Here is a 26,035-nt window from a genome sequence, read left to right as displayed (position 1 = left end):
AATAATAAACAAAATTAATCGTTCTTCAAAAGGCCTATTTGACTCATTAATAAATAATAAGCTTTGATACTGTGCTTTAAGTGTTTACCCTTTGGAAAGAAAATAATTTTGACAGTGATGTAGAAATAATTATTTGATATTTATTTCAAAACAAAATTTATATCCAATACTAAACACAGAATTTTGTAAAACAATAAGTGTATAAAGTAAAATGAACATTAGGATTATTGAGATTATTGTAGCTAAAACTAGTGTTTATTCATATAAATTATGTTAATAAATTGTATTGTCATTATTGCATTTTACTTTTTTGAAAAGTAGTTAATGCCTGTGTTTCTATATGAGTATTATATAATTCAAGAAGATATTGGATGAATTTTTTTAAGTTTAATGTGTTTCACATCTCTGTTTCTTTTCTCTGCACCAAAAGCTACATTTTTGTGCCCTTAATGTACCAGGCAGAAATTGATCTGCAATACATGTGGAGTCTCCAAGGGTATATTTAAATTTAGTAATTTTATTGCTAACTGTGAAGTTAATCTGCACTATATGGGTTCTTTTCCCCAGGAAACTGAAATAGCAGTTCAAGCTAAACAACCGGATGTGGAAGAGATTTTGTCTAAAGGGCAGCATTTGTACAAGGAAAAACCAGCCACTCAGCCAGTGAAGGTAATGAAGCAACCTCTAGCAATATCCATTACCTCATAATGGGTTATGCTTCCCCTGTTGTACATTTGCCATTGACGTGGACTATTTATAATCAATGAAATAACTTGTAAGGAAATACTGGCCATACTGTAATAGCAGAGGCAAAGCTGTCTTTTTGATCAGCATATCCTATTTATATATTGTGATCTTAAGGCTATTAACGAGTCATTGCATTAAAGGACTCATTTCTGTCCTGGTGTGCTGCCATCAATACAAAAGTAGTCCCACCTTCAAGGTAGATTAAATTCTTTGGGGCTTTATTGCTTTGCTTGCCAGCCTTGATGCTTTTCATATTGTTTGGTTTAATTCAAATCAAGCTACTGCATCACAGTGTCTGTCTCCAACAGCTGTAAAGAATCACAATATGGTCCGTGACCTTTCTTTTCTTTGTTGCTCTTTCTTATAAAAGAGTAAAATCGGCATTGAGGCTTCAGTATTTTATTGGGTCAAGAATTTTTAGTGAAATGTCATGTAATTGCTTATTTCTTTGGCAAAAAGCTGGCCTGGGATAATCCTTTCTACTTTTTTTTCTTCTCCATATCCATGTTGAAGTCTAGGTCACATTTATTCACAGGCTATTACATAAGGAGGGAGATGGAAAGCTAGGTCAGTTTTCAAAAAAATAGCTAATCAATGGCTTCCGTTTGCAAATGAGAGTCCAGTGCTAAATATACGTTAGCAGTAGGTTACCTGGTTCTCTGTACCTGACCAAAATTATAATGGCTCCCATTATGATGAAGGTTCCTGAGATCCTGTAATCATGGCTGTTTATTGATCAGTCTTGGTTTCTCAGTTAATGTTGCAGGCTTGGATACAATGAACCTCGTCCTCATGTTTAAAACTGCTTGAAAACAGTTCAGGTCAATAACCTCATTATACAGAACCAGTTTGTCCTTGCAAACAACATTACCATGACTTAGATTCTGTCTCTAAGGTCGCTGCTTAGTTTCCGTTGTGCTTGGCCCAAGCTTCATTTCTAGAAGATTGTTTGTTTTCCTTACAGCTTACAAGAGACTTTTCCTTAGGTAAAGTTGAAGTTTGCACCTGAGCTTAATGTCCAAACACCAGACACTGAAAATCACAGGTTTCTCTGTAGATATCAACATACATTTATTCAGAAATATATTGCAACCACTCCAAAAATCTAGAAAAGTAGTTTGTATCCAGTTCAAGCCCAGTATAATCATTTTTCATAAGCTAACAATGTGCTCAGTATTTAGTTGGAAGAGCTAGGCAAAGTCCTGAAAGCAGCAAATTTCAGAGTTTCCGTTGATGTTCTGAAGAAAGCCAGCCCTCAGAGCAGTTAATATGGTGACTTTCATTGTAGCAAGCCATGCAGTGCACAAATGGACAATTGCATACGTTTCTATCTACTCTTTGTTGATCCTCAAAGACTTTATGCCTTATGGTGTATGACTATGAATTAAGGTTTGTCACTAATTGTTAGAGATCACAAAGGTACATGTAATTTGGCTTTTACTTTTGTGCCTTTGTAAAAGAGAGAGAGAGATCTTAATTAAAAGGCACTGAGAAAATTTTTGCTTTCATTATGTATAAAACAATCCAAATGCTTGATGCTAACTTATCGCACATCCACCCACACACTCAACTACTGGGCCACTTGGAGATCAGAACTGGGATCTGCCATGCCTGAGCATATCTGCTTCCTGCTGATGCATTAGTGTTGTAAAAGGAGAATTACTTTTCTGAAATAAAAAGAAAGAACCAGGAGCTGTTGCTTTCCTTCTCTTTCACAACCCTTAAAACCATTTTTGTAGCAGACAGCACTGTTCTTTTCCTTCCTTTTTTTTTTTTTCTCCTTCCCTGTTTCCCCATTTTCTCTGAATTTGACACATTGGGAGAAGCTGAACTTAAGGGAAAATTTATTCCTGTTTTCCCATTTCTCCCTTGGATTTGGAGAAAAATCAACACATCAAGTTGGCTGGGCATGGTGGCTCATGCCTATAATCCCAGCACTTTGCGAGGCTGAGGCAGGCGGATCACCTGAGGTCAGGAGTTCGAGACCTGCCTGGCCAACATGGTGAAACCCTGTCTCTACTAAAAATATGAAAATGAGCCAGCTGTGATGGCAGGCGCCTGTAATCCCAGCTACTTGGGAGGCTGAGGCAGGAGAATCACTTGAACCCGAGAGGCAGAAGTTGCAGTGAGCCGAGATTGCGCCGTTGCGCTCCAGCCTGGGCGACACGAGCGAAACTCCGTCTCAAAATATATATATATCAAGTTGATAGGGGCAAAAATGCAAGAATGATTTGAGAATTATGGGGTTTAAAAAAATAGTTGACTCACGCACAACTTTTGCTGTGGACCATGACCTTGGAAACATCTGAAGATTAGCTGGGGTTTGCGGTAGCCTGAAACACCTAGAGGCTCAAAAAATGACCTCACGGTTTTGAACATGACACCCAGCAATACAAGGCAGAAAGCTGTGAGGGCTGTTTAAATCTCTGCATGGATCAAAAATTTATTTTTAAAGGTTAGGGATGATTTTTCTGAAGGACACTCCATTGCTCTGATAGAACGTGAACAAAGCCTTTTTCAACTTTTGAGTCCATATATCAAAATTTAAAATTTGTCCTATTTATAATGCCTCTTCTTCACTCTGGGTCTTGTTACGTCTTAATAGAAGAGGAAATGAGTCTGAGTAGCCTGCAGCACATTTTCATGAGAGAATTGTGTTTCTGTTTTTGTTTTTTGGGGGAGGTGCATTTGGAAACTGTAATAATTATGAAGAAAATGATATTCTTTAAAAAGAAAATGAAAATCTCTCATGATGTATATGCAAGATCTAGTATTTAAATGGATAATTAGTGTGTCCACCGCTTACAGACATTCTAATTAAAGACACATCAGGGAACAATTCTGTTTCTTAGGAAATTGACTTGTCTATTGGCACCTCCGCATTCTGCATCAGACAGCCTGTCTGTCCAGCTCCTACGCTCACCTCCCAAGCTGAGTTCTGATTGGAAGCTGGGTTCATCCCTGCTCAGTTTCTTTCCTCTTTCTTCTTTCCTTCACTTCATCAGCTTCTTTAAGATTTCTTTTATTTTCAAAGATGGTATATTTCTGGTTTCTTTTTTAAAATCTCTGACTAACCAACTTCTTTATTTTCTTTGAGGACTTCCTGTAAAAGGTCAAATACATATTATGAAATAATAATACTAATGACATATAGGTAGTACTAATCTCTGCTGCAAAATAACTGGAAAAATCTTAGGATCGTATGATCAAATACCTCTCCATCTTTGTTTAGCACTTCAACTCTCTTTCTCTCTCTCTGTCTCTCTCTCTCTCTCTCTCCCTCCCTCCCTCTCCACTCTCTCCCTCCCTCCCTCTCTCTCTCTCTCCCCCTTCCTCCCCCATCTACACACATACTTTTATTGATTTGTATGTTATTTCTTCATCTTAACTTCAGAAATTACTGAAGACTGACTATATGAGTTATATAAATTGTTTAAAATTTTGCTAAAGTTATAGTTTTGGTATAATATATTACATTAATGCCATAGATGAAATAGTTTTTAATGTGTTCCATTTTTCCACACAGTAATAACTAGGTCCTCAATAGCACCCCATTTAGCAGTTTAAAAGCAGCAAAAACAACTGCTATCAGTAACAACAATATAAACTACAAAAGAAATAAGCCATTTGTTATTTGATTTTTATTATAAAATTGTATTTTTAACTGTCTTGAGCTTAAGCATTTAGGTGCCATTTTCTTGTATTCATACTCATTTTTAACTTAAGTTGGAAAACTACACTTTCAGTTAACTTTTAAAAATGTGTTTATGTACTTTCAATGCTTACATCACCTGCCATGTATTAGAACTGAGAGCATTAATGGAATTTTAAATGTCTTGGTTACTTTCTAAAGTGATAAAATGAAGCCAGCTGGTTTGCTTTGCTAACTTTTTATATTACCAAAAAATGTTACTTACATAAACCTAGTAATATGTTTTACTTACTGCTCTTGAATTATTCTTCAATGTAACAGAAAAAGGTGTGAGGAACTTTCTGTATTTGGCCAAAGGGTTCCATCCCAGCCTTTAACACAAAATAATTGCTGTAGACAAATGGTCAAGAGGGCAATTATAATCTTCCAGGCATCATTTCCTCAGATATGAACTGCAAAATGACAGCATCATTAGTCATTTTCAATTACAGTCAATCACAACCAGGGATGTTTCATTTTCCCAGCTGTTTTGTTGTTAATTAACTAGATTAAGCTGTTTTTTTTTTCTCCCAATGAGTTTGTTCTACTGCCAACATCAACATCTTAACATTTTTAAAAACTTCCTTAGGGTTTATTTTTTGCCTAACAATCTTTAATATATTACTCACAACAGATGTGCATCTCAAGATTTATCCACGGTATAGCAGGTCAAATGGTATTTCATTGGTCAAAATGTTGCTGAAATAAATATAATTACAATTAAAACAATACTTGGATTTCATAAATCATCTGCCATGCATACAATCTCATTTACCTGGTGTAACTTCAGTTGTAGCAACAGAAATCAATAGAGAGATAACAGACAAAAATTGTCCCCTCAAATGAACAAGTCTATTTTGACTGACTCATTTATTGAGCACAATTTCCATGCCAATAACACCAGAATAAGTTGGGAGAGGACTTCTAGAAAGAAGATAACAATGTTAGAGGCATTTAATAATTTATAAGTAAATGCATAGCAACATTTTATTTTTTTAAATTACAAGTTTGCGGCTGGGCGCGGTGGCTCGCGCCTGTAATCCCAGCACTTTGGAAGGCCAAGGTGGGCGGATCACAAAGTCAGGAGATCAAGACCATCCTGGCTAACATGGTGAAACCCTATCTCTACTAAAAATACAAAAACAAAATTAGCCGGGCTTGGTGGCAGGCATCTGTAGTCCCAGCTACTCGGGAGGCTGAGGAGGGAGAATGGCATGAACCCGGAAGGCAGAGCTTGCAGTGAGCTGAGATCACGCCACTGCACTCCAGCGTGGGTGACAGAGTGAGACTCCATCTCATAAATAAATAAATAAATACAAGTTTGCTTTACAACTGAAAAAAAAGTCTTGGAGTATAAGAGGTTGAATAAATGCTAATCCCAATGCATAAACTTGAGGAGAGCTTCACTTTCCCAATGAGAAGAGAAAAAATTTGTAATAGATTTTTGGGCAACTTGTAAACATAAACATTTAGAAATATGGATGAGATTGTCAAATGTCTAATTATATTCAATTTCTTAATTGAGTAGCATTTCCATATTTGCAGTCTTACATTTTATAAAATAACACACTCATTTAGAAATACCTGGCACATTTATATTTTATGAAACAATTTCATTCAAACCCTTCGTATGTATATTCTAGAATTGTAGAGCTCATCACCTTGCTAAGTTATTTGTAATATGGCATTGTTTGAATCCCCACATAATACTCTGAAAGCCCTCTGGCCAAGATTACTAGCAACATATCTGTAATCAAAAAATTAAGAATATTTACCTTATTGCAGCAAGAGCATAAAACACTTCAGACAGAGTGTGGGCATCTCAGTAAGAGGGCATTGGAAAAAGCTTCTTACAGAGTTCAGCTGGCTGCATGATTCTAAGGAGGAATTCAGAAAGTAGAAGCCTTTTCTGGATTAGATGCTTTCAAGAAACAGAGTCAATGTAGTGATTAGGTATCTTAGTGTTTATCTAGAAGATGAGATTAAAGTAGGGCTAGACACGTCGTTGGTAAAGGAGCAGCAATGCCTCATATTAGTCATTTCTGTGATAGCAGAAAGGCCTTGTCTCTGTCTTGTTTCAAACACGGCCATGGGGTGGCCTTGTGTCTGCCTAATTTATTTCTATGAGTGTTTTTTAACATCCAGCTGGGACCATCATGGCCTAGCTAGCTGCCAGCTGCCAGCTATCAGCAGAGCTATTTTTCACGTTCTCAATGCTATCGCTGAAATTTTTATCCCAAACTTCAATACCCATTCACAAAATATTAGGAAAACTGTTTTTTTCATTTTTCTTAGATACGATTTTGGTTGGTTGTTTGTTTTTGAGACGGAGTTTCGCTCTTGTTGCCCAGGCTGGAGTGCGGTGGCGCGATCTCGGCTCACCACAACCTACGCCTCCCGGGTTCAAGCGATTCTCCTGCCTCAGCCTTCCAAGTAGCTGGGATTACAGGCGCCCGCCACCATGCCCAGCTAATTTTGTATTTTTAGTAGAGATGGGGTTTCTCCACGTTGGTCAAGCTGGTCTTGAACTCCCGACCTCAGGTGATCAGGCTGCCTCGGCCTCCCAAAGTCCTGGGATTACAGGCGTGAGCCACCACACCCAGCCAGATGTGATATTTTAAAAATTCCCAATAGACTAACATATTCTTTCTGCTTTTTAAGTTGTTTGGCTTTTTAACAAATTCTTTGAAAGACTTGTTTACAGTGATCTCTGCCACGAGTGATTGTGAAGCTATACATTAGGAATGATTGCTAAAGATTTATCAACTTTCTTTGCCTCCCTTTTTAATTAAGCAAATTCTGTTAGAATACTTATGTAAGCATCACATCTCTTGAGGTTATTTCAGGCTAATATACAACATTGTGGTTCAGAATAAAATAATTGAGACATAAGAGATAGTATAAAGTCTTGAATATGAGCCAACTTTCTTTTCTGAGAGAATATTTGAGTGAAAAGTCTCATATACTCAGTAGCTCGTGCTGAAATTAGGGAAGCATTTTAGAGATTTGAATTTCACCTCTTGTCCTCAGTTGTATTAGTTACACTTAAAAAGAGAGACAAAGAGACATAGATGTTTCAGTTACAATATTCGAATGTATGCCTGTATATATACAGCCGTAGGTAGAGTCCTTTATTTATTCAGTAGATATTAATTGCATGCCAACCATTGACACAAGATATATTTTTAAATTTTGAAAATCTCAAACTCAAATAGAGTTTAAAACTATATTCTAGTTTACTTTTTTAAACAAATGATATTTTTATGATTGTATTAAACAAATACATTATTTTTCCTTATTCTACATCAAATAATATCTATTTCTAGAAGGCTTTTTTCCTTGTCTTAATGATAGAAAACATAAAAATCATTTAATATTTTTTAAATATCCAAAAAATATGAGGCAAGAAAGCAGCCACAATTGTAGCTACCTTAGGAAACTTAATTAAAAAATTTTTTTTATTTTTAATTTTATATGTGTATAATTGTACATATTTATTTGTGGGGTACAAGTTATATTTTGCTTATTTTTTATAATTTCAGTAGTTTTGGGGGTATAGGTGGTTTTTGGTTACATGGATGAGTTCTATAGTGGCGAATTCTGAAATTTTTTATGTATCCATTTCCTGAGTACTATATACTGTACCCAATAAATAGTCTTTTATCCCTTACCTCACTCCCAAGCTCCCCACTTAGAGTCCCCAAAGTCCACTGTATCACTCTGTATGTCTTTGTATACTCATAGCTTAGCTCCCACTTACGAGTGAGAACATATGGTATTTAGTTTTCCATTCCTGAGTTACTTTACTTGGAATAGTGGCCGCCAGCTCCATTCAAGTTGCTGCAAAATAGATTCCTTTTTATGGCTGAGTAATATTCCATGGTATATAGATACCACATTTTCTTTATCCATTCATTGGTCGATGGACACTTGGGTTGGTTCCATATCTTGCAATTGCAAATTGTGCTGCTATTTTTGTGCTGCTGCTTTCTTTTTTGTTATTTCCTTTTCTGGTTTTGGTATTAGGGTGATACTGACTTCATAGATGATTTAGGGAGGATTCCCTCTTTATCTTTTGAAATAGTTTCATTATAATTGGTACCAATTCTTCTTTGAATGTCTGGTAGCATTCAGCTGTGAATCCATCTGGTCCTGGACTTTTTTGTGGCAGTTTTTAAATTACTGATATTCAACCTTGCTGCTCGTTACTGGTATGTTCAGGGTTTCTTTCTTTTTTTTTTTTTTTTTTTTTTTGAGGTGGAGTTTTGCTCTTTCACCTAGGCTTTAGTGCTGTGGCATGATCTTGGCTCACTGCAGCCTCCGCCTTCCAGTTTCACGTAATTCTCCTGCCTCAGCCTCCCAAGTAGCTGAGATTACAGGTGCCCACCACCACGCCCAGCTAATTTTTGTATTTTTAGTAGAGTTGGAGTTTCACTATGTTGGCCAGGCAGGTCTCGAACTCCTGACCTAGTGATCCACCTGCCTCAGCCTCCCAAAGTGCTAAAATTACAGACGTGAGCCACCGCGCCCAGCCGAAGCGTTCAGGGTTTCTATTTCTTCTTGATTTAAACTAGGAGGGTTGTATGTTTCCAGGAATGTATCCATTTCCTCTAGATTTTCTAGTTTTTGTGCATAAAGGTGTTCATAGTAGTAGTGAATAATCTTTTGTATTTTTGTGATGTAGGTTGTAGTGTTTCCAGTTTCATTTCTACTTGAGCTTATTTGAATCTTCTCTCTTCTTTCCTTGGTTAATCTTGCTAATGGTCTATCAATTTTGTTTATCTTTTCAAAGAACTAGCTTTTTGTTTCATTTATATTTTGTATTTTTTTGTTTCAACTTCATTTAGTTCTGCTTTGATCTTTGTTATTTCTTTTCTTCTGCTGGATTTGAGTTTAGTTTGTTCTTGTTTCTCTAGTTCCTTGAAATGTGACATTAGGTTGTCAATTTGTGCTCTTTCAGAATTTTTGATGTAGTATTGAACACTATGAACTTTCCTCTTAGCACTGTTTTTGCTGTATCTCAGAGGTTTTGATAAATTGTGTCACTATTATTCATTTCAAAAAATATTTTAATTTCCATCTCAATTTCATTGTTAACCCCAAAATCATTCAAGAGCAGATTTCTTAATTTCCATGTGTTTGTATAGTTTTGAGGGTTCCTTTTGGAGTTGATTTTTAGTTTTATTCCACTGTGGTCTGAGAAGATACTTGATATGATTTTGATTTTCCTAAATTTATTAAGACTTTGTGGTCTCTTGTATGACCTGTCTTGGAGAATGGTCCATCTGCTGATAAGAATGTATATTCTATAATTGTTAGGAAGAATGTTCTGTAAATATCTGTTAAGTACATTTGTTCTAGGGTGTAATTTAAGTCCATTGTTTCTTTGTTAAGTTTTTGTTTCAGTGACCTGTCTGGTGCTGTAAATGGAGTATTGAAGTCCCCCACTATTATTGCATTGCTGTCTATCTCATTTCTTAGGTCTAGTACTATTGTTGTATAAAGCTAGGAGCGCCAGTGTTAGGTGCATATAAATTGAGTATTGTAGTAAATATCTTCTTGTTGGACTAATCCTTTTATCATTATACAATGTCTTTCTTTATCTTTTATTTACTGTTATTGCTTTAAAGCCCATTTTGTCTGATATAAGAATAGCTACTCCTGCTTGCTTTTGGTTCCCATTTGCATGGTGTATCTTTTTCCGTCCTTTTACCACAAGTGATATTTTGATACAAGCATATAATATATAATGATCAAATCAGAGTGATTGCAGTATCTATCACCTTAAATATTTATCCATTTTAAATTTTAAAAAGAAAGCTATATTCAGAAATCACTTTTTCTTGTAACTAATTCCTGTTCTTCATAAAGCAGAAATTTCATAGTTTGATATAGTTGTCTTAACATTTAATGAATATTTTCAAGCAAAGTATATACAATGGAGAATAATGCTCAGCTGCAAAAGTCACCTATAATAAATATAATTTTTCCATTTACAAAAAAAAGTATTCCCAAAGTTTATCCATTTTGGTAGAACACGAATTCACTCTGTTGAGTTTGGAGCTCTTGTGCGGAAAACCTTGGACCTGCAATTTAGTTAGCATATTCAAAGTTTTAAAATTATGGAGATGTAGTCAAGAATAGGACTTGATAACTATTATCCCACCGATATGCTATTTAAATAAGTTGGGATTTAAGTACTTATTTGATTTCCTTAAATTTGCTTATAGATGATTAACATGTATTGCAAATTGTTACCTTTTACAGATTTTTATTGAGCACTGCTTAAATTTTATTATATGATGAACACCTGACTAGTTGCTACAGCCAAACATTTTTTGTTATGCAAATGAATTTTACAGCTTAATTGGAATGATGAGAGAATTGAAAATATGGGCAAATGCCAGAGAAGTGAAAAGCAAAATGAAGCAAAACAAAAAAGAACTTGTATAATATATAAATAATCCATTTCAACTCTACAGTACACCAAACTCTTGAAAAAGTAGCAAGATTGTTTTTGTGAACAGCCAAATCAAAAACTGTAGTCATTTCATAAGTATTTGCTAATAATTATAAAAGATTGGAAATTATACAGTTCTGAGCTTATTGAACCTTTGACCCATTGCAGTGTCCTCAGACATTTGTGATACATTGGTAGTGCCATTTAATTTTAAAAATCCACCTCTACATTAGAGATTATAGTAACCCCTCATTTACCTATCTGGAAATAAGAGTGGGAAAGATAATATTTGAGTAAATGGACAGACTATTTAGAGTTTATGTATTAATAAAAGAGAAATTGCATGTACAAACATGTTATTTTCTAGGTAACTAAAACCTAGTCCTTTAATGAAGCACTGAAAAAAATTTTATTGTAACTATTTTAATGAAAACTTTTCTTGAATATCTTCTGTTTTGCTTCATTAAGCAGCGCATAATATCTGACCAACAAATTTATAGTGCTTTATAGTTCACAGCATTTTTACCATATAAAATATCTCGTTTAGTTTCTCCAACAAAGCTATGAGTTAGGTGGTATTATTATATCCATGTTTCAAAGATGATAAATCTTAGTGACCCATCTCATTTTCCAAGGATCACACAACCAGTAGTAGTGAATTAGGAACGAAACCTAAGACTTCTGATTCTAAATCACAATGTAAATTAACTTTTCTTAATTTTCAGGGGTGTCGTTATCACATCAACGACATTGCTCTGTTTAGTGATACAGTGTTATATGAGGAACATGAAATTCAAAGCACCCTTTCTTCGGTTGAGACCCGGTTGAAGTGATTAATTTGCTTTTAGAAGCTAGACTGTAAGATAAATACATACCTTTAAATATTAAAGCTAACTCAAATCACTGAGATACTTACACCATGAGAAGAGAGTGGAACCTAAGTCAACTGGTAGAAACAGCAAACTTTGATCTCTCTTTATCCACTCATTCTGAGGGGCAATATGCTTACTGAGTGGAAAGATGGGCATACCCCCAGCAGTATTTAAATCAATCCCTAATCTATCACTATCTCTCCTTTTCTCTCTCTCTCAGAACATATAGGTGATTTCCTATAAATTAAATGGCGTAGGATGAGATTTCATCACATGCTGAAAGGTCATTTCATTGATAAATGACTAAGATTACTACATTTCTCAGTTTTAAGTTTTTCATGTTCATTGTCTCCTATTGCTACTTTCTGTTATCAGAATGATTACTTCTCATTGCTTTTAGTATTCTGTCTTTGTAGGGTTACAGAAACTTCACAGGGAAACCAGAAGATCAAATATATTACTCACTAGTCTCTTACAATATTTAATTTTTAGTGTTTAGGTTCTGATGTCAGGACAGAAAAATATCTTCCGTGAGTGATGACTTCCAAGGGTGGTTTTCCTGACTAATCAGAGGCATTATTTTTTGTTTGCTTTTGGGTTCAAGACTGATTTTTAATAAATAAAAAAGTTACATTTATTGATATGCTAGTAAATATTTACATCATGCATTCTGGATAAAAACATTGAAAGCCTTGATTTGACTTGATGTCAGACACAATAGACATAATCTCAAGAGCACTGATGATAGTTAAATTAGGAAGTGATGAATTCTTACTATATATTATCTTTTGTTCTTAGCACAGTTTATTTTATATTTATAAAATTTAATTTATATTAATGGTTATGTTTAATAACCAATTAGCAAAATTACTGAAATGTGACAATAATATCTCTATTCCTGTTTCTTTCCTGCTTTATCCTTTTAAAATATATTATTTATAAGTATATTTTAAATTTATAAAAGCTACATTGTGCTATAAATCTTGTTTCTTAGCTTTTCTAACATTCATAATTGTGTTTTAAAGATCCATCCATGGCCGGGCGCAGTGGCTCATGCCTGCAATCCCAGCACATTGGGAGGCCAAGATGGGCAGATCACCTGAGGTCAGGAGTTCAAGGCAGCCTGGCCAACATGGTGAAATACAAAATACAAAAATTATCCGGGTGTGGTGGTGCGAGCCTGTAATCCCAGCTACCAGGAGGCTGAGGCAGGAGAATCACTTGAACCCAGGAGGCAAAGGTTGCAGTGAGCCAAGATCGCACCACTGCATTCCAGCCAGGGCAACAACAGTGAAACTCCATCTAAAAAAAAAAAAGAAAAAAATCCATCCACATTGCTCTACATATACCCTTATCCATTTCTTTCACATACACACCCATGTTGGCCTCAATTCCCCACAATGCAGCAACAAACTTTCTTGTACTTCCTTATGACCTTAAGAATGTGAGAGAAACTTCTCCAGTATACACTGGTGAGGGAATATGATCAGCAGGGTTTTTTGTTTGTTTTTCTGTGTTTTGCTTTTTAACTTATGCCCACCTTTCTGTTGGCAGTCAGCCACATCTGAAGTTATAGCTCTCTGATTTAGACAAGGCTTATTCTTCCCTTTGTTACGACCTAGTCCCTATAGGGACCTGAATTTGTGACCCTAGTCTATGAGATTACTTTTTAAGTACAGTTTGGTTCAGGATTTATAAAAGCCTAATAAGGCTGGGTGTGGTGGCTCACACCTGTAATTCCAGCGCTTTGGGAGGCTGGGATGGGCAGATCACTTGAGTCCAGGAGTTTGAGACCAGCCTGGGCAACATGGCAAAACCCCATCTCTACATAAAAATGTATGTACTCAGTAGTACTACTCAGTAGTAGTACTGAGTAGCTACTCAGGAGGCTGAGGTGGGAGGATTGCCTAGGAAGTTGAGGCTGCAGTGAGCCGAGATCTTGCCACTGCTCTCCCGCCTGGGTGACAGAGTGAGACCCTGTCTCAAAAGAAAAAATAAGCCTAATAAAATGATTGCACACCTGGAAAACCTACATAGGCTCCTTCAAGTCCCATATATATATAAAGTCATCCATGGTATGTAGTTCACATTGAAGTCAAGTTGGGGGAAAAGAAACTTATTTATCTCTTTCTCTTTTCCTTTATTCAAGTAGCAATTTTCATTGAATTTTATTCAATTCAGAAATATTTACTGAAGTCCTCTTATTAGGAAGCACTAGACTGGATATAAAGAAAACATCGTACAAGGCATAGAGGACTCAGTCCTGCCTTGCAAAGGGCACATAGTCTGACTGGAAAGACACACGCTGACAGGGTAGACTGTGTTAGGAATAATGCTCAAAATCCTAAGGAAGGTGAACACTCGAACAAAGGATTCTTAGCAAAGCAATTTTACTTCTGCACAGAGGGGTGCCTCCTTGGCCAGTTGCCATGAGAGCACACCTGAACAAAGGGGCATGAGAGCCTTTATTCCTGACGCAAGTCCTGCCCCTGTACCCTTTCCAACCCCATTGGCCGGGGTTGGGTCGTACAATCTAAACTAATCCCAGTTGGCTAAACATTTGATTTTTTTAGATACGGTGGGCACGTAAAATCAAGTGGAGAGGAAGGGGAAGGGGCGTCTGTAATGAGCTAGAAAGTTAGTCCTCTTTCCAAATAAGGAAATGAATGTGAGCTGGTACTGGTAACGCTTGGTACTGAGGTGTGCCTGGGCATCTAACAAAGGTAAAAAGGAAAAAGGAGAAAAATCAGGGGGTACTATGAATTAAAGAATAAAAGATTGATCAGATTATTTGAAGAGAAACCTCATCATATCCCACAACTGGAAGAAACAGTTTGATGGCAAGTTTCTCTTCGTCGTTTACCAGCTCAAAATCTCAACTATCAAAGGCAAGAAAAATACACACACACACACACACACACACACCCCTCTACCTTTTTCTGTATGGCCAAAGCCTTCAGTCCAGCTGACCACTTCCCACTCCAATTACCGTGTTAGCCTCCCAACTTGTATCTCTGCACCCTTCTGATAAAGCCTCCACAATGCAAAACACGAATCGTATCATATGGCTCTTCTCCTCTAAACACTTCCATCTACTCTGTGGTTTTAGAAGAGAATCTAATAATCCCACATTACAAGGTCTTAATAAATTGCATTCTTGCAGCTCTGTATCATTACTTATAAACACTGTAGTCTAGATAGCCAGGACACACTGCATTTCTTTTTTAAGACTCGATACCTCTTGCCATTTTGCACGTGGTTTTCCTTCTGTCTGAAATGCCCTTTTTCCACCTGGCGCTTGAATGGCCCCTTCTGAAAACTTCCTAGTCATCTTTCAAAATAAATTCAAATGTTAGCTTTTGTGGGTAACCTATTGACCTCTCCAGGCTGAGTTAAGCTGTTCCCCCGAGGTGTCTTGTTGAAATCATTATTTTTTCCTAAAATCTCTGTTCTAATTTACTTACATGTCTGTGAATGCTTAGAGGTTACGAACTTCAGTTTTGTAAGCTTAGTAACTGGCACAAAGTCTGGCACAGAGTAGCACCTGAACAATTATTTTTCTGGAATAAATAAAGTAATGGTTTCATTGAAATGATTCACATTAAATTAATGATTAGCATTAAACTACAACGTGTATATAAAACATTCCAGTTAGGTTGGGTTCATTCCATTCCTATTTAAAGAGTTTGTAGTTTCTGGCACTTTTCCAACTCTGATTCTTCAGACTAGAAATGCAATTTCTGCTAATGTATTTATTTTAACCAAACCCAACATCAATCAAGTTATTTGTATTCCTCATAAGGTAAGCATAGGAATTTACAGTGATACAAAAACGCAGCTATTATCTCTTATAGGCACTGGTAAAGCTTTTGTGACTAGTGCTACTATACTGGTAAGGTATTGCTGCTTGTAATGAACTAAATATTTCAGTGGCTTAACACAATAGGAGTTCTTTTCTTGCTCACATGACAACCCAGCGTATGTTTTCCTAGTCAAGCAGCTTTCTTACATATGTTATTGCAGAAACCTAGGTCCTGTTCATCTTCTTCCTCTGCCTGCCATTCCCTTGGTAGCTTTTCTCTGCTAGGGTTTCGCAAGAGAATGAAATCCTATTGAAAATGATCTGAGGGTCTATTATGTTCTCAAGAATGGTACATATCTAGTCTATGATAAATGCTCAGGTAACTGATTAGGTATAATAGATATCTTAGGATTTTGTCATGAACAATCAGCATCAACACCACCTGGAAAATTGTTAAAAATGCAAATTATTGGGCTACACCCAGTATCTACTAAATCCAGAACTCTGGGGCTACCATGCAGCAATTAGCAAGGTCTCCAGGTGATTCTGTTGATCCTAAAGTATGAGAACAACTGCCCTAGAGCATTAGGACTTAATTCTCTCCTCAGTAAGTTGTAAAGATTTGCCGCAGGACCTAAGAGTCTTCTGCTTCCAGCAATAGAAAGGAAAAAAAATGTGGAAACCTCACTAAATTTTTCAAAGCCACAGCCCCAAACTGACAAACAACACTTCTGCTCACATTCTGCTGGCTATAACTTATCGTATAGCTAGCTGCCCAGTGAAGTGGAACCAGCTCAGGACGGCCTACTGTTATATTGCCAGGCATTTTTTGAGCCACTTGATGTTATCTTCTTGGTAATTTAAATTTAACCGTGGTAGGAATATTTACACCACAGAAATTGGCAAACACTAAAAACAAGGTGTTTTTAAACACCCTGAGATCAGAGATCCAGTTGATATACATCTACCAGCACACCACTGGCCATATACAGGCTTGCCTTATGCCACGGGGAGCTCTGCAGCTGAAGTAGCCCTTCAAACTTGTCCTGCTTTGAGCCAAATTAGGCCTCTATACCTTCACCTTCATCAGTCACTGAATGAGGGCTGCCTGGGGAAAGGCATGAACTTGGACAAGGCAGCTCTCTGCAGCTCCGGTAGTCCCTGAAGGGACTGACAGTTGAAGAATGTCTACTGACATCATTTCCATCATCTAGAACAAGAGTATTTCTTTGAAGGGGGCTCTGAGTAGCATATTCCCGTGTCCACTGCAGCCCCTCCCTTTAAGAGAGTCTGATATAATTGACTGGGGGTGAGCCAGGACATTAGGATTTTTCTAAAGTTATCTGGATAATTTTAGTATGCAACCACAATAGATACTCTTCAAGAATTAAGCTAGTTGCTGAGAGGGAACTGCTTTTTGTTGGTTTGTTTTCACTAATGTTTGCACTCTACTTCCTTTAAATAAAATTATGCCTGGAGAAAGAGTTTTTGTATGGAGCAATTGATAAATATTTGTAGGGTGGTTGGCTAAAATAATTATAATTCCTTTAAAAGAAATTCTACCCACTAAAGTTAATTTAGAAGTAAAATATAATAGAAATCCAATAATATATTCACCAAATGGATTAAGATGTTTATGAATTATCTTCAAAGTATTAATTGAATAAGTAATGTGTATGCTTTTCTATTAAAGAGGAAGTTAGAAGATCTGAGCTCTGAGTGGAAGGCGGTAAACCGTTTACTTCAAGAGCTGAGGGCAAAGCAGCCTGACCTAGCTCCTGGACTGACCACTGTTGGAGCCTGTAAGTATACTGGATCCCATTCTCTTTGGCTCTAGCTATTTGTTCAAAAGTGCAACTATGAAGTGATGACTGGGTGAGAGAGAAAATTTGTTTCAATTCTAAAGATAGAGATAAACCTTTGTGTTGTTGACTATGCAAAAAGTCTTAGAGTACATTCCTTGGAAATTGACTCTGATTCAAAGTGTTGCATGACAACGGGATATGGGGAGTGTTCTCTGGAGATACACCCACAAGGAAGAGAAGAGCACAAGGGAGATTGTGGGAGAGTCTGAAATGTGATTTGTCTGCAACAGAGGCCTAAGCCAGTCTCGCAGGAGCCCTACATCTGGGCTGGCTGTGCAGAGCTGTCCTGAATTGCAGGCGGTGGGCCTGGCCCTTGTATTCCTGATCCAGCCAGCCATTGGCCATGGGCTGGCTGCTGCTTGAGAGTGGAAGGACAACTTGGACAAGTTTTCTGAGGCTGAAGGCAATTCTTATTAAGGAACACCATTAACAACCAATATTCCTAGCATCCAGGGATGTGTGCATTGTTCCTGAAGAGGGACAAATATGTCTACAAAAATCACAGAACCCACAGAAACACACACAGTCCTACTAGCACCTCTCCCTGTCCCATTTGCAAACAATTTAAGAGCTCTCCCATTTTTAGTTCAAGAAAAAGAAAAATGGATTGTGAGGACCACAAGCTGACTTGGGGGAGGAATATTTCCTCATTTAGCTGTAGTTTTAACTTTTGTTTTCACTGCATATTTTCAGTCTATTTTATTTTCTTTCCTATTCAGTTGTTGATAGAAGGTATTCATAAATTCTCATGGCAATGTTAATGCTGGCTTTGACTCTCAGGGGAAAGAAGCCAGAAAACTTCTTTGCTGTACCATTCCATAATTAGGCAGAACTAAAAACATCTTTGGGTGTTGTTTTTTGTTTTTTTTTTTTTGCCTTGTCTGCTTTTCAAAGATCAAATGATTGAAGCATTAAAGCATGGTGACTGGTTCTTCAGGTAAAGTTGATTTTTATTTTATGTCAAGTAGAAAAGTACTGAACTGGAAGAATCACAGCTGGGGTAGCACAATCATAATTCATTAGAAGGCATAAATAGTGCTTGGATTAAAAGAAGCACTACAATCTGGGGACAGTGCATCACATGTGCCCTCTGGGATTTCTCGGCAGTCATAAGAGTTAGATTTAACGACTTTGGAGACTTGAAAAAGATATGCAAGCATTATGGTTTTTTTTTTTTTTTTGTCAATCTGGGACACTAAAATTGCTGTATCAGGGTTATACTCAACTATGTCAGGTTTATTTGTTTTTATGAGCTGTAATTTTTGGTTCCCTCAGTGCATATGCATAGTTTGTTCCTATGTTATCATTTATTGGTGTCTGTTTTCTGGCTGTCTCTGGTATGTTCAGCCTCAGACTCTGTAGCTCTATGAAGAGATTATGTTCCAATGATGTTTTATAAGTTTGTTAAACTCTGAACTTATGAGTTTATGTCCCATATAAGCCACGTTACACATGGTAGGAAGGCTCCAAAACCAGGGCGCCGAAATCCATTTAACGTGTAACTTACCTAAATGTAACAATGTTTATAAGAAAAATACATTGGAAGTTCCAGTTTTGATTTCCAGCAACATATATAATTCATCCACTTTATTTATTAACTTCCATGTGTTGAGCATCATACTGGTGCTGCGAGTACAGCATAGAATAAGATAAAAGTCTCTCCTTTCATAAAACATATATTGTAATTGAAAGAGAAAGACAATAAACTGATGAAGAAAATATATACTGTCTCAGTAATTATAAGTGCTGTAGAGTGTAGTCTACAGATTGATGTCAATGGGTATTTGTTAGACACACAGAATCTGAGGCCCCTATCCTAGACCCACTGAATCACAATCTGCATTTTAATAGAATCCCCAGGTGAATCCTGTGCACATTGACATTTGAGAAACACCATTACAGAGGACAACTAAGCAGGGAGATGGGATGAGGGTATTATTGTCTATGGTGTGGTCAGGGAAGCTTGTCTATTAAGAGAACATCAGAAAACTGATGTAAGTGAGGAAGTGAGCCTGGTGTATTTCTGGGAAAATTATTCCAGGCAGGGAGAGAAAAGACTGAGCAACGATACTGAAGTAGGAACAAGATGACGGAATATTAAGGAGATCAGTGAGACTAGAGGAGTGGGTCAGGGGAAATGTGATGGAAGCCATGAGAGATATTCATCTTTCATAGCACTGCCCTACTTCCTTCTCCCCAACATGAGGGTCTCATCACCCCCCACCACTCTTGTCTTCTCCTATGCCCTCCACATTGCTGCCAGTATGGAGAATCTGGGAATGCCCTCAGCTCAAAGCTGTTGGTGATAGCTGGCAGAGTTGTGGTAGTAGCTAAAAAAGAATTAAGGGAAAAGAGGAATTTTCTCAAAAGCAGGTGCTTTTCATCCTCTTTAGCAAACCGAAACAGATCTGAGCATTAAGTCAAGATGTTAAATACACAAATGTTGAATGAAAAAAAAACAACAGGTAGTCATTTAAATTCAGAGCTGCTTTTATTAAAATAAGATTTTCTTTTTTCTTTACTGTGGTGGTTCAAATATCAGAATAAAGAATTGTTTCTATTCCCGACTTCCTGACTTGCAGGAAGTTAATCAGAAATAAATGCAATATAAAAAAAGAAAATCTAATTTGTATTATGCTTCTTGTATATGTTTATTATTTCATGTACTATATTACAATGTAATAGAATTTATAATTCATTATAGCAAATTGTTTCCATTGCATTCCTACTATTAAATATGTAGAAGCTACACATATACTTGTAGCTTTAACATATATATCTTTATCCTCAAAATAACTGCAAAGAACATATAGTTATAGATAATTTTTAAAGATTAAGGAGCCGGAGGTTTAGAGGGGAGATAGCTACATTAAGGCCACACAGCTAGAAAGCAAGCAAGCAAGGGTTTCAGTCCACATGTCAAGCTCCAAAGCCTGTGTTTTGTTTTGTTGCTGTGCTTTACACTATCTCTCTGTCCAAGAACCTAATGGAAAATTACAGATACGGGTGCAGCTGGCCAGCAGTTAATATAATTTAACTCAATCTTAAATTTATCTGGAGTAAAAGTGATACAAGTTTCCGTGTTTTTTCTTTTCTTTCTTTCTTTTTTCTTTGTGTGTGTGTGTGTGTGTGTGTGTGTGACGGAATCTTGCTCTTTTGCCCAGGCTGGAGTGCAGTGGTGCGATCTCGGTTTACTACAACCTCTGCCTTTCAGGTTCAAGCGATTCTCCTGCCTCAGCCTCCCAAGAAGCTGGGATACAGGTGCGCACCACCATGCCCAGCTAATTTTTGTAGTTTTAGTAAAGACGGGGTTGCTCCATGTTGATCAGGCTGGTCTTAAACTCCTGACCTCAAGTGATCCGCCTGCCTCAGCCTCTCAAAGTGCTGGGATTACAGGCATGAGCCACCTTGACTGGCCTGTTTCTGTGTTTTTTCTACTTAAGAAGTAGAAAAAATTGGTTCACTCTATTTGAATTTCTTAGAACCATAGAAATCCAAACTTGGAATAATTATTGCAATTATTATCTAGTTGAGTATTCTCCTTTTATAGATGTAGAAGCTGAGGCCTAAAGTTGCTTGTTTTGTTTTATGAACACTAAACCAAACTACCTTGTGGCTGCTTACTTAAATTATAAATTATAATGGGGTGGCCTTGCCTGAGCTGTATAAATTGTTCTAATTATCAGGACAAATCAACATACTGGAAAAAAAAAGCAAAACTTGCAATTGTTGTTGCTTAGACACCTGTACATATCAGTTTCTATTGTTGCATAAAAGCACCCCAAAACTTAACAGTTCAAAACGAGTGATTTATTGCTCATAATTCTGTGTGTCTGAAGTTTGCTCTGTGATTAGCTGGATAGTTATTCTGATGGTCTTGCTTGGTGTTACTTATGTGGATGCAGTTATCTAGCAAGTGAACAGGAGCTAGATGGTCTAAAATGCACTCTCTCAGATATCTGACAGCTGGCTGTTGGTTGCAGAACCTTGATTCTTCATAAGGCCACTCATCATCCTGTAGGCTAGATTAGGCTTCATTACGTGGTATTCTCAGGGTAGTGTTCCAAGAGAGGGCGAGTGGAAGCTACAAGACCTTCTGATGCCTGGGCTTTGAAACGTGTAGATTACTTCTGCTAAGTTCTATTGGTCAAAGCACCTCAAAAGATCAGCCCAGATTCAAGAGATGAGGAAATTACTTCATTTCTTGAAAGGAGGAGATGCCACATCGCATATCAAAGGGGTATGCATATTGGGGATAGAAGGTTTTATTGTCACCATATTTATACACAAATCACTACATTGGGGAAAAGGAGGGAAACTGGAGATCAAAAGTGTTGGTCTTAATCCAATGCTCTATTTCAGTGATTCTCAAAAATTACCATGCGTTAGAACCACCCAGTTCTTCGCAAAGTATGGATTACTGGACTTCAACCCCAGAGTGTCTGATTTACTAGCTCTGGGGTGAGACCTGAATCTCTCTCTCTCTCTCCTTTTTTTTTTTTTTTTTTTGAGACTGAGTCTTGCTTTGTCACCCAGGCTGGAGTGCAGTGGTGCAATCTCGGCTCACAGCAACCTCTGCCTCCTGGGTTGAAGCGGTTCTCCTGCCTCAGCCTCCTGAGTAGCTAGGATTATAGGCAGCTGCCACCACGCCTGGCTAATTTTTGTATTTTTAGTAGAGACAGGGTTTCACCATGTTGGTCAGGCTGGTCTCGAACTCCTGACCTCAGGTGATCCACCTGCCTCAGCCTCCCATAGTGCTGGGATTACAGGCGTGAGCCACTGTGCCCGGCCAAGACTTGCATCTCTGAAAAGTTCCTAGGTTATGCTGATGCTGGACTATGCTTTGAGAACTACTACCACAGACATACAGTGAGTGGGGAAGAATAAATTCATCCCTTCTGCTGTGTGCAGCAAGGAGTGGGATTCCAATGAGATCCAGTGTTGTGAATGCTAAAGGGAAATCCATCTTATTTTAGCACCTCTACTCCCCATCTCCCCACCCCAAGGATGTTATAGCTTAGAAGTTCAAGGAGATGGACAGCACACTAAACCAGGCAGTATTTGCCCTGCAGAGCTGTTCAGTGTTCCTGGATGAGACCTCTGAGAAGAAAAGCCATAAGTTCCTCTAGAGACTTTCACAATCATTTAGGTAGACAGGACTTTGCATGGGTCTGAAGGCTTGCATGGCAGATGGAGGCAAAGAGCCAGCAAATCTGGTTGTAAATGTCAGTGTGAATCCTTTCTTATCCACAAGCTGCTGGGCCTGAGAACATTAATGTTCTACAATACCCGATTTAGCATTTTTGAAAGAAATTGCATATAGACATGCTTAATGTGAAGACTCCAAATCAGGATATTTGATTCAAATGTATCTTGGTAATAACTATGGAATGAATAACCCATTGTATATAGACATATAGAAGAGCCAGTTAATAGAGTTTTCTAGTTGATTAAACACTGGCAAAATCATCTCTTCCTGTAATTAAGTTTGGAGAGAGCAAGTCTCAAGTGTAATTAGGGAAGCACAGTATTGGAGGTCAAGAAGCCTAAATTCTGATATCTCAGTTGTGCTACCAACTATATAAGGGATCAACAGACTGTTTCTGCAAAGGACCGATACTAGACATTTTCTGCTTTATGGGTCATGTGGTCAACTCTGTCATTGTATACTAAAAGCCACAGACAATACCTAAATAAAGGGACATGGCTGTGCTCCAATGACACTTTATTTACAGAAACGAGGCAGTAAGATAGATTTGACCCTTAGTGGGCTACCCATTTCCCCTTAGCACTCAGCCTTCCTATAAACCATGAAGCTTCTAACTACAAGTACCTGTGAGTCTTCCTGAGTCCTTTCTCTGCCTGTAGGAGTAACTCTCCCACTTGCAGAGCAGGCTGGAAGCTGGGGAGGAGATTATCTCTGGAATAGCACTTAACCAATGGACAAAAGCTGGGGGATAAATGTGTTGGTCTTCATAGTTTTCATACTGCTATGAAGAAATACCCGAGACTGGATAATTTATACAGGAAAAAGAAGTTTAATGGACTCACAGTTCCACATGGCTGGAGAGGCCTCACAATCATGGCAGAAGGCGAAGGAAGAGCAGAGGCACTTCTTACATGACAGCAGGCAAGAGAGCATGTGCAGGGGAACTGCTCTTTATAAAACCATCAGATCTCATGAGACTTATTCACTATCAGGAGAACAGCACAGAAAAACCCCACCCCCATGATTCAGTTACCTCCCACATGGTCCCTCCCACAACACGTGGGGATGATTGGAGTTACAATTCAAGATGAGATTTGGGTGAGAACACAGCCAGACCATATCAATAAATATCCCACCTTCTTCTCCCCTTGGGTAGGACACCTCCAATGCATGTTCCACACTAAAAATCTCCAGTGAATTGGGCAGTTGACCACAATGATAAGCATACTTATTAGCATGCCTCGTATAGGCTTCCTTCCCATGTATAGGCTTCCTTCCCATTTTGGCAGAATCTGGACCCAACCCCACATCTCCTGAGTTTGATTTCAGTCCTCTTCAGTATTCTCATATATCTCAACTTTGTTCCCTGCTGAGATACAACTGACAGATATATATATCTTCAGCTCTACAGCTCTATCTTCTCCTCTACCATGGCTTTCTGGGATCAGCTCCCAATTGAATTATTTGTATTTAAATCCTTGTCTCAGGGTCTACTTCTGAGCAAACCTAAATTAATACAAGTCTTAGAATTAGTGCCACAGTTATACCTTTTGAGTAAGTTATGTTGCAATTCCCATTTTATAGATGAGATAACCAAGGGTCAGAAAGGTTAAATAATTTGTCCAAGGTTACAGAGCTAGTCAGTGACAGAGTGGGTATTCAAAAATAAGTCTCTATGATTCCAGGGCTTATGCTATTAATCAGTACACCATATATCAAGCAGTGATTTAGTTATCTTCATTTGAATTTTTTGAAGTCTCTATTTAAATTGAATATCAAATCCTCACATATAAGGTTATTTATACATTTTAATTTGTTTTATTTATTTTTGCTTAACTTTTTTTAAATTTTTTTTTTATTATACTTTAAGTTTTAGGGTACATGTGCACAATGTGCAGGTCTGTTACATATGTATACATGTGCCATGTTGGTGTGCTGCACCCATTAACTGGTCATTTAGCATTAGGTATATCTCCTAATGCTATCCCTCCCCCCTCCCCCTACCCCACAACAGGCCCCAGTGTGTGATGTTCCCCTTCGTGTGACCATGTGTTCTCATTGTTCAATTCCCACCTGTGAGTGAGAATATGCGGTGTTTGGTTTTTTGTCCTTGCCATAGTTTGCTGAGAATGATGGTTTCCAGCTTCATCCATATCCCTACAAAGGACATGAACTCATCATTTTTGTGGCTGCATAGTATTCCATGGTGATTTATACATTTTAATTTGAACTTCACTCACCTCTACAAAGTTAAATAAAGCATTCCATTTCCATTTCAATAATACTTTAAATATCTAGGCAGTTAAAACATGAGGTTACTTGGCACTTAAATGTACTCTTGTCATACTACTTTTGTTGGCTTAAATTGCAAAAAAAAATGGTTAATTTATTATGACAATACCCTACATTTATCTGCAGTGATCATATTTTTTTGTGAAAATGGCCTTCGTTTATCTGCAGCAAAGGAAAAAGAGGATGGCAGTTAGTTCTTGCATTCTTATTCCTCTCTTGGGTCCTGATCCTTCTCATTAATAGAAACATGGCAGGGGAGGGGTGTATAACCCATACCCTTTCCTGTTTTGGTTATGTTTCCACTGTTGGTTCTGCTTCAGGTGAACCTTTAGGATTAGGCAAATAAATTTCAGTGAGGCCAAATCTTTTTCTTCCTCGTTAACAGATGATTTCTCTGCTAAAAACACTTACGACATGGCTATACTATTGCCGTTTTTATAGTTACAGGCTCTAAACCTTGAAAACTTCCTCAAAGTCTAATACGTCAGGAGCAAGCTTTTGTACAAAAAATGTGAAGACCCTTAATCAGTTCCAATAACAAAATAAATCCATTTTAAACCCTATCCCAAGATACTTCAAGGCCTTGGAGCAGCTGGAGAGACTCCTTAACTCTTGACATTAATTAATTAATTTAAAAATTCATATTTGTATGTATCAGTGAGGTAAGAGTGCTTGAAATATAATGAGATGTGTCACACTGTAGAAAGGGGAGTGACAACAGAAAGCCCTGGCTGGTGAGGCCCCAGCACTGCTCACACTCATCAGAAGGAGGTCTTTCTATGAAGGCAGTAGGGGGTCCCTGGTCCCAGGCCAGGTTCTTCAACAATGCTCAGTGGTTAACAGGAAAGGCACTACAGTGGCATCATTGTTAACATCCAAGACAGTGATAGAATGTGAAACTTCTACTGTTTAGTATTTAGTATTCAGCATTTAGATGTTAATTATCCATTTTGTGATGAAGTTCCCTTTCTTCTCCCTCTCTTAACCTATTGGTAGTTTTATTGCATGCTTACCATTTCCAGTTAGGGTTGTGCTTTGGGGTCTGAACTGATGAAGGAAGAGAAGCTCTAGTTCATCATTTCTAGGAAAAAGAGAAG

General features: G+C 37.6%; 1 protein-coding gene across 11 annotated transcripts in view; it reads left to right on the top strand.

The window, feature by feature from the left end:
* The window catches only part of DMD (dystrophin), a 2,091,067-nt gene that overhangs the window by 1,374,142 nt on the left and 690,890 nt on the right, over window positions 1-26,035 (top strand). For all 11 annotated transcript variants that reach the window (XM_055376532.2, XM_055376533.2, XM_055376528.2 and 8 more), the window contains 2 exons: window positions 568-669; window positions 17,266-17,374. In XM_055376532.2, coding sequence (XP_055232507.1) covers window positions 568-669; window positions 17,266-17,374 — 211 coding nt within the window. The remainder of the gene's footprint in view (window positions 1-567; window positions 670-17,265; window positions 17,375-26,035) is intronic.

Source organism: Gorilla gorilla, chromosome X, assembly GCF_029281585.2.
Source record: "Gorilla gorilla gorilla isolate KB3781 chromosome X, NHGRI_mGorGor1-v2.1_pri, whole genome shotgun sequence".
Lineage (NCBI taxonomy): Eukaryota > Metazoa > Chordata > Mammalia > Primates > Hominidae > Gorilla > Gorilla gorilla.
This window is presented reverse-complemented; position numbering and strand designations above follow the sequence as displayed.